This window comes from Otolemur garnettii, unplaced genomic scaffold (assembly GCF_000181295.1).
Source record: "Otolemur garnettii isolate 467f Iridium unplaced genomic scaffold, OtoGar3 scaffold00040, whole genome shotgun sequence".
In the NCBI taxonomy this organism is placed as follows: Eukaryota; Metazoa; Chordata; class Mammalia; order Primates; family Galagidae; genus Otolemur; species Otolemur garnettii.
Window position 1 is genome coordinate 877,403 of NW_003852435.1, and position 10,137 is coordinate 887,539.

A 10,137-nucleotide genomic window follows, 5' to 3' on the forward strand; every position below is an offset into this window, starting at 1 on the left:
AAAAAAAAAAAAAAAAAAATTCATAATTCACTTTTTTAAAAAGACTTGGAATTGTCGGTCTTTTAGGGTAAATTTGTCCTTGCAGAAATGTTCATATATTTATTTATTTATTTAATCAAAGTAATTTTTCTGTATTATACATTATAAAATATGAAGGGCTGGAATTATGTAAAGTAAAAATAGATAACTAGAGACAAAAATCCTTTTTCTCTTCACCAAAATTTGAGATGTTTTAGAGTGAATTCCTTAGTGTTCATAGAAGAATAAGTAATACATGGAAGAATCCTAGTGATAATAGAATAGGGTGTACGGGCATGATGCTATTGCATGTCTGAATACATACATCTAGGTTTGTTTTTATCTTTTTGCTTTTTGGTTACAGTAGTGGTGATAATGGTGAGATTTGCTTGTTTGTTTTTATTTTTGGAGACAGTCTCATTCTGTTGCCCAGGCTTGGGTGCTGTGGCATCAGCAACTCAAACTTCTGAACTCTGGCCTCAGCCTCCTGAGTAGCTAGGACTATAGGCTTTCATCACCATGCCTGGTTAATTTTTTTTTTTTTAAAGACTCTCACTCTGGCTCAGGTTGGTCTTGAACTCCTGAGCTCAAGCAGTCCTATGCCTCAGCCTCCCATAGCCGAGGGAGGCTAGCATTTCAGCCATGACCCACCACACCTGACCTGTTTGATTTCTTTTTAACTGAATTGGGTTGCTGATAATCAACAAATTGTAGATCTTAGAATGTATTCTTGCTATCTCTATAAATGTGTATTCATATATTTTTTAAAAAAGGATTTTGCAGTATATACTATCTCTTTTTTGTTTGTTTCTATTTTGAGATGGAGTCTCACTGTGTTGCCTAGGCTGGTTTCTAAGTCATAGGATCAAGCAATTTTCTCACCGTAGATTACAACTTGCACCACTGTGCCCAACTCATAATATTTGTTTTTTTAAACTTAACTATGCATTGTGGATATTTTACCATGTCCTTAAAGTATCCTACAGCAACATAGAATATTTTATTATATGCATCTACTGTAGCTTATTTAGCTAGTCCTATACTGTTTGACCTGTGGAGAATCATAATTGCTAACTGTTCTGACTGTTTCATCACACACCAGATGCTGTACTTTGCATTCTCATGTAATTCTCAAAATTACTACATGGTGTAGGTGTTTTTATCCCTAGTTTAGAGGGAGAGAAACAACCCAGAGATGAAAAGCCTAGGTTTTTCAGCTGATGATAATCCTGATGAAGATACCCATAACAGCATTCATTTGTTGGTTACTTACTAGACACAGTGCGGTATTCCTTTCATACATAGTCTCATTTACTCCTTATAGGGGATTCCCCCCCTTGTAGGGGGATCTGAGGCTCACTGAGATTGTTAACTTGCTCATGCACATACAGCCAGCCAACAAATGGCACCTGTTTGCAACTCTTCTGTAATTACACAACTGATTTTATTTTTGTTTTTTTCAATCCCTGCTTATTTTAAGGAAATAAGTAAAAATTCTAGCTGGAAAAAACATTTCTAACAAGTTCTTCCATCTCTTAGCTCCCTCATCTCTAAAATACAGGTAATAATCTCCTTCTATAGGAGGGTTCTATTAAGTGAGACTGATGTAGGTTCAGCACTTAGCACGTAAAATATGTAGTGAGTGCTCAGTTAGTGCTACTCCTGCTGTCCTTACTGTTTGATTCTGATTAGAATTCTATTCAGGTTATAGAGGCTTTAAGTGTGTATCATAGCATGTCATCAGAAATTTGGAAACTTACAGGATACTCAGACTCACCACTGATGACATTTCAGCATACTTCCTTTTGTATAACATGATATCTCCCAATATGTAACCTGTCACCATACATAAGACATACTAAACTGTTTTATTTATGGGAAGGTCTCTTCAGATTAATTCATGAAGAACAGAGGCTGTGTCCTTATACCAGCATGGTGTCTGGCTCAGAGCAGGCACTCAATAATATTTGAAATGAGATGGTTTGTTACTATCTTTTGCATTTTGAAAAATGATTATAAAATTATAAAAGAAGGTAGATGTATCAGTCTGGCCTCAGGAAGACTGAGCTATTCTATTACCAGACATTTGATACAGCACTTACATGTGCAGAGACACCGAAGGCTCTGACTTAACTATATTGCACTAGATCAGTATAGCAAAATTGTACTTGTACTCCACAAATATGTACAGATAAAAAATAAATGGAAAAAATGCAAAAAGCTGAGTAAGAATGTTGGGAAGGCTATGTTTTGAAGATCAGGGTAACAATGACTATTTTTAGTTATTTTTAATAACTAAAAATCAGTTATGTAATTACAGAAGAGTTGCAAACAGATGCCATGATTAATCAAAATATGTGAGTCTCAAAAACTTGCCAATAAATTGCCACAGCTCTTTAGTCTCTTCTTGTTAGTGTGTAGTGGTAAGTTGGATCTTACTTGATTGCTTAGGAATAATGACTTCTCTTTAAATCTGAAGTTCCTTCGTTGGATAAAATTAATAACTCTGCTATGCAGAGAAGACTAACAGTGGATGATAATCCATATAATGTTAAGAACTAACAATCTAGCACAGTAGGGATTCTTACTAATAATCCACAGATACTGCTTTGGGATATTATGTCACCTTGAAAGTCTTTCCCATGCATATGAGAGCAAGATTCAATAGCAAACTATCAATTTTAAGTTAACATTTAAGATACTTCTGACTTACATGAACATAGGAATTACTTATTAATGATTATAATAAAAATCTCTGAAATTGGGCTGGTGCCAATTCTAGAATTATCTGCCACAATCATCAAGACTTAGAACTTCATTTTTAAAAACCATGTTCAAGCATCAAGCATGAAGTAGGTATAAAAAGAAATTCGTAGAAAATTGGTCTCCCCAGTTCCTTTCTTTTAAAATGATCCATTATGTGCAGCTATTTTAATGAACAGGTTAAGTATAATTTTAAGTTTGGGTCATTTCGTCTCACTGAAATAGGTTGTTGCTAACAGCTTTGATTTTTAACTCAATAAAGGTCTTTTGTTCATACTACACAATTACTTAGTAGCTTTCAGTAGGTATGCGTGCTAATCCCTGCTCCTGTACAAAACAAGCTTTTTATAGATGGCATATACATAGTACAGGAACATGAAGTATGAATATTGGGTGCCCTGTGGCCAACATTAGTGTGGTGATGTATACACGGCTTTCTAGGCCCTCATTTCCAGAAAAGTTGAAAATTAAAAGATCAAGATGCAGTTTTAACTCAGGAACATATTAATAGCCCTTTTTAGCAACTGTTGCTGTGTCATTGCCAACTATTGGATTTCTGTCCCCTTTTGATAAATATCCTAGAAGTGTTAAAGTAATCAGAGTACTGTCACTTAATACTGTGTGTGAGAAAATTTTGGTAGTATTTTACTTATAAAAATTAAGTCTAGTTCACTTTAAGGAATTACAGTGATTTTTAAGTTTTTTATATATACACACATATATAAAATTTAAACATATAAATTACGTTAAAGTTCCTATCTATAGTCTTTGCCGTTGCCCTAGGGCTATTTTTTTTATGGTTTCATTACATTTCTTGCTCTTACAGGAAATAAAAATAGACATTTAGAGACCACATATTCCGCATACTATCACTTCATATCTGATTAAAAATATTGGCAGGTTTCTCTGTTAGTGCCTTATTAAGGTATTTTGAAGTGCAAATTTTGAGGGTTCTTTTTCATTTTTTTTTTTTTGAGACAGTCTCACTTTGTTGCCCACTGTAGAGTGCTGTGATGTCACAGCTCACAGCAACCTCAAACTCTTGGGCTTAAGCGATTCTCTTGCCTCGGCTTCCCAAGTAGCTGGGACTACAGGCACCCACCACAAGGCCCGGCTATTTTTTGTTCCTCAGCTCAGTTGTCATTGTTGTTTAGCTGGCCTGGGCCGGATTTGAACCCACCAGCCTCAGTGCATATGGCCAGCGCTGTAACCACTGGTACTATGGGCGCTGAGCTGAGGGTTCTCTTTCTAAATGAGAGTGGTAGAAAGAGTACAAGGAATTGCTTATTTAAATGAATTATCTGCTATAAAGAACTCAAAAGAACCAATAGAGTAAATGAGCTTTTGGAGGGGAGGTTGCCAGATCTGTCTTTTGATTTACTTTTTCCCTCTAATGATCCTTTTCATAGATAAAACATTCAAATATAAAATTCTAATTTGGCTCTTATGTTTATTACTGTGTTTACTATTTGCACTAAAAAATGCTGATTTCTGCCAAGCTAAAAATGGAAAGTGAGGGCATTATTTGAATAAGAAAAATAAAAGGTTAGATGTAAATGCTATATAAGTGTATGTTAGGGGTAGGCTCTAGGGGACCAGCCTTGATTTAGATGATACTAGGATATCATTAATTTTTTGTTTTAATAAGTGAACTTAGTTTGACATTCAGAAGTTCTTCATCATCAACCTTCTACCTCTTTTTTCCATATGTATTTTTCACTGCTCTGGAATAAATTCTGGCCTTGATATAAATTGGTCTTCTCTATACTCCGTGATGCACTGTGTCCTCTCATACCCCAGAATTCCAAGTTCAGGCCATATTCTTTGCCTCTGGAGATCTAGCTCTTCCACTCTTGTGAATGCTTCTATCCTTATAGCCTTTCAAGATGCCTATGAAACCTTTCTTCTTCACAACTAGGTTTTACATGTCTTTTGCGCTTTTTTATTTTTTATTTTATTTTACTTATTTGTTTATTTATTTATTTTGCAGTTTTGGCCAGGGCCAGACCTAAACCCGCCTCTCGCGGTGTATGGGGCTGATGCTCTACTTTTCAACCACAGGCGCCACCCTCTCTTGAGCTTTTAAAATACTTGCCTCTTCATTAACTCTCTTCAAGTATCTCAATACTTTCAAATGATAAAGGATGTGTCTTTAATATTTTTAAAATCTCCCCATGTCTTTTGAATGAATGAATGTAAAAATGTTGGCATTGGTTATATTTATACAATGAAATACTTTCTCCACTCTAAAATGGTTAATACATATGTAAATACAGTAACTGTTTCAGAATAGAGTTTTTCAATGGTGACATTATTGACATTTTGGGTTGGATAATTATTTGTTGTGAGGGGTTGCCCTCTATGTTATAGGATATTTAGTAGCATCCTTCGTCTCTCTTCACTAGATGTCACTACCACCCCTGCTGTCACCTCAGTTGTGACAGCCAACAGTATCTTCAGACAGAATGTCCTCTGGGTGGCAGAATCTGTCTGATTGAGAGCACTGCTTTAGAAGGAAAAAAAAAACAAACAGATCTCAAGGCTCTTCTTAACTGTAACGTACGTAGTCTGTATGTTGTTTTTGAAGGGTGAATTTTAAGTATAGAAACAAAATAAATGTTTCATAGTTCTTTGGATTTTACCTTGTATAATTTAAGAAAACTGTCAAAGATCTATTAATTCTTATAAAATTTTGATGATTTAAGACAATCACATTTTTTACTGTTTTGCATATTTTACATTGAATAATGGATTTTATTTGGTGTTTCCTCCAGATTGAAATTAAAATGAAAAAGCCAGAGGCTGTGAGATGGGAAACCCTAGAGGGGCAAGGAGATGTGTCTAAGCCAAAACAATTCATAGCAGGTTTGTTTTCTGGTCTTGATGATCTTTAAATTTGTATTGTGTTGAAATTAAATAGTAGTGAACATTGTTTCTACTTCATTGTTTATGTTCCCAAGATAAGATACATTGAGTATAATAAAGTTGTTCTGTAATAAATACAAAGTAGTTTTTCTCAGAAGGGTCAAACTTTAAGAATACAAACAAATGGCAGCAAAATCCCAACGGTGTTGGAATTTATTGTTTACCATGTCAAGTTTATGATATCAGTTGGAGATTGTTTATTTTTGTATGTTGGCCTTTACTGTTGCTTCTTTTGGATTACAAGTTAATTTAGTTTATCCTGCTTATATGTTTTTCTTTCCTCCCTTTCTCAATTTACTCCTTTCTGTTCTTTTTGATAGTGTCAACTTTAGTTTCCTGGAATTTCAGGGCTTCAGAGAGCAGAGTATCTATCCTATTTCACTATATTACTAAGTTAGAGATGGATACAAACAGATAATAATTCCTTAGGAAAGCCTAGGAAAAAGAGTAGAAAACTAAGGTTAAGACAGACAACTTTGAGGTCAATTTTAAGCATATGCAGTAAAACAAAATAAGCATTTTTCTAATGGACATATTTGTAGGTCACTCTTAGAACTACAACCTAAGTTTGTAGTTTACTACAATTACCTCATTGATGGAGAGAATTTTTTTTTTTAATTAGAGGTAATGGTTGATTTGATAACTGAAATAAGCTAGAATTTTGTTTTAGTTTCTTTTGGATTTTGACTTTGTTTTATAACAGAAAATATATTTCTTGTGGCACCTTTAGGAAACAAGTTATGGCTTGGCGCCTATAGCACAATGGTTACGGCGCCAGCCACGTACCAAGGGTAGTGGGTTCAAACCCGGCCCAGGCCAGCTAAACAACTGCAACAACAAACAAAATAGCTGGGCATTGTGGCAGGTAGGCCCAGCTACTTGGGAGTCTGAGGCAGGAGAATCACCTAAGTCCAAGACTTTGAGGTTGCTGTGAGCTATGATGCCACATCACTCTACTGAGGGCAACATAGTGAGACTTTGTCAAAAGAAAAGAAAAAGAAAAGTTATTCAACAGATCGTTGGTGTGTATGGGCCTATCTAGTTAGAAATATTTTAAATTCATACAGAAGTTGCAACTGAGTTCTGATGTACCCTTCACCCAGCTTCCCTCAATAATAATAGCTTAAGTTGTCTATTAGCAAAATTGGGAAATTGACACCAACAGATATTTTTTAAAGAGTAAAATGTTACATGTGTTAGAGTTACCAGTGTTTTCTAAATTTAACACCTTAGATATTCAAGGTGCTATTCTTCCTGTCCTGTTATGTTTTTGTAAGGAATTAATATGCTTGTCAGATTCCTGTGTACTGCAAGCTGGAGACAGCAGATAAAGGCAAGTCACTTAACCTATTTAGGCCAGCTTTCTTATCTGTAAAATGGAGATTAAAACCTCTGTTTCCTTCCTTCTTGGGAGTCAGCATTAGGATTAATTAAATACATGTTTCCTAGGCTCTTAACTTACCATGGCATGCATTTTTTCTTTGCTAGTAAAAATGTATAAATACAGAGGGATTTCTAATAGATGGTGGGTGGATAGAATTTTCAATCGATATACTTGCCCTGAACAAAACTCTGTAGGTGGTGTTGGGTTGTTTTTTGTTTGGGGAAGTTTTTTTGTTTTGTTTTGTTTTTGAGACAGAGCCTCAAGCTGTCGCCCTGGATAGAGTGCCAGTGGCTTCACAGCTCACAGCAATCTTCATCTCCTGGGCTTAAGCTATTCTCTTGCCTCAGCCTCCCAAGTAGCTGGGACTACAGGTGCACCCCTCAAAACACACCCATATTTTGGTTGTAGTTGTAGTTGTTGTTTGGCAGGCCTGGGCTTGATTTGAACCCGCTAACTCTGGTGTATGTGGCTGATGCCATAGCTACTTGAGCTACAGGCAGTGAGCCTTTGGGGAAGTTTTTTGAAACAGTCTCACTTTGTCACTCTCCATACCTGGCATCACAGCTTCACAGCAATTTCAAACTCCAGGGCTCAAGCCATCCTCTTGCCTCAGCCTCCCAAGTATCTGAGACTACAGATGCCTGCCACAACACCCAGCTAGTTTTTCTATTTTTGTAGAGACAGGGTTTCACTCTTGCTCAGGCTGGTCTCAAGCAGTCCACTCACCTCAGCTTCCCAGAGTGCTAGGATTACAGGCATGATCCATTGCACCCAGCTAGTGTTTGGGGTTTTACTTTTGTTTTGAGGAGGAATAGGTAGGGGAAAAGTTGGTTTAATGCATTAAAAGGCATTTCACCTGAGATAGATAGATAGACAAAAATTTTTTTTTGGTAACAATGGCTAGGCTCGGTGCCTGTGGCTCAAGCAGCTAAGGCGCCAGCCATATACACCTAAGGTGGGGGGTTCGAATCTAGCCCAAGCCCACCAAACAACAATGATGGCTGCAACCAAAAAAAGCCAGGCATTGTGGCGGGCTCCTGTGGTCCCAGCTACTTGGGAGGCGGAGGCAGGAGACTCGCTTGAGCCCAGGAGTTGGAGGTTGCTGTGAGCTATGATGCCACGGCACTCTACCCAGGGGGACAGCTTGAGGCTCTGTCTCAAAAAAAAAAAAAAAAATGGCTAAAAGAAATTTAAAACTATATATGTGGCTCACATTTGTGTTCATTATTATATTTCTCATTGGACCATGAACAGACCTGCTCTTAGAACAGTAGCTTAGTTATTTTTAAATTATTTCTGTTCCAAGATCTTGATGCCTTTGGTCTTTGGAGCAGTCATGACAGTGTCATGAGCCTCTGGACCATTAGCCTCTGTGGCTGCAAGCAGCCTGTGTTTACCCCCGGTGGGCCCTACAAACAGTGTCATTTTCTGTGTGCATGATGTGGTCATCGACCCAGTCAGTCATCAAATGTAGTAGTAGTTTTCAGCCTTCAGGAATTTCTTACTGCTATTGCCTATTGAAATAATTTTAATGTTTTTAATATGGGGAGAGGATGGAGTCTTACTGTTGAATGACATGAATGATTATATTTTCACTTTATTTCTACACTGACAGATGCCTTTAAAAAACCACATTGTTAACATTCATTAAATCTTATTTAAAAGTCTCAAGCATCTTTTTTAAAAAAGAACTTTTATTTTTAGACTTGTTTGCATTATTTTTGCAACTTTTCTATACATGTAAAAGTTTCCACGTACTTCTTACCTGATTTCCCATTATTAACATGAAGAATCTATTTTTAATCTTATTTTGTGTGGTGTGCGAAAGTTTGTGCTTTGTTGAGTTATTTTGCTTAAAAGATGTTACATTATGCCGGCTCAGTTCCTGTACCTCAGTGGCTAGGGCTCCAGCCACATGTACTGGAGCTGGCAGGTGCCTATAGTCCCAGCTACCTTGGAGGCTGAGGCAAAAGAATTGCTTAAGCCCAAGAGTTTGAGGTTGCTGTGAGCTGTGCTGTCACAGCACTCTAACCAGGTCAACAGCTTGAGACTCTGTCTCAAAAAAAAAAAAGTAGAATTTACATTGTGCCAACTGATTTCAGTTTTTAAAAAATGTAAATCTAGGTGGCATCTGTGGCTCAGTTGATAGGGCGCCGACCACATACTTTGAGGCTGGTAGTCAAACCCAGCCCAGACCAGCTAAAACAACAGTGAGATCTCTAACAACAATGGAAAAATAGCCGGGCATTATGGTGGGTGCCTCTGGTCCCAGCTGTTTGGGCCCAAGAGTTTGAGGTTGCTGTGAGCTGTGGCGCAATGGCACTCTGCCCAGGATGACAGCTTGATAGTCTATCTCAAAAAAAAAAAAAAAAAAGTAAATCTAGTTATTGATATATATTAGAAAGGTACTTACTGAAAACATAAAATGTGATCTTCACTAAAATGTTCTATACACCCTAATCACAGAGTTTATATAAGAATATATATTCTTGACATAATCAAACATGTTGGTTAATCACTTTTGCCTTTTTTAATTTCATAGATGTAAAGAATCTATATCCATCATCATCTCATTATACAAGAAATTGGGATAAATTGGTTGGCGAGATCAAAGAAGAAGAAAAGAATGAGAAGTTGGAGGGAGATGCAGCTTTAAACAAATTATTTCAGCAGATCTATTCAGATGGTTCTGATGAAGTTAAACGTGCCATGAACAAATCATTCGTAAGAATATAAACTTTTTTCTTCAAATATTATGAGCACAAATTAGGTATTTTAAAAGAAAAAATAATGTGAAACCAAATTGTAAATAACTGTAACTGAGAGATTGTTAAGGAAGTTGAAAACTTGTGGAAGAGATGAGTAACAGGTGATTTATTCCAAATTTTTTTTATATACCATGGTTATGGTGATAGATTGTTTACCTTCTAGAATCATATATACTCACAATGTCAGAGACAAAGAATATGGAAGAGAAACTTCCAGAACAGTGTTTGGCAAGTAGAAGGTGCATATTATTCATTGGCTTAATAATTCCCATTTAATTA

The 10,137-nt window shown here is 36.4% G+C and overlaps 1 protein-coding gene across 2 annotated transcripts in view; it reads left to right on the top strand.

The window, feature by feature from the left end:
• The window catches only part of SUGT1 (SGT1 homolog, MIS12 kinetochore complex assembly cochaperone), a 44,144-nt gene that overhangs the window by 27,548 nt on the left and 6,459 nt on the right, over positions 1-10,137 (top strand). For both annotated transcript variants that reach the window (XM_012805381.2, XM_012805382.2), the window contains exons 11-12: positions 5,556-5,646; positions 9,633-9,814. In XM_012805381.2, the coding sequence (XP_012660835.1) occupies positions 5,556-5,646; positions 9,633-9,814 (273 nt within the window). The remainder of the gene's footprint in view (positions 1-5,555; positions 5,647-9,632; positions 9,815-10,137) is intronic.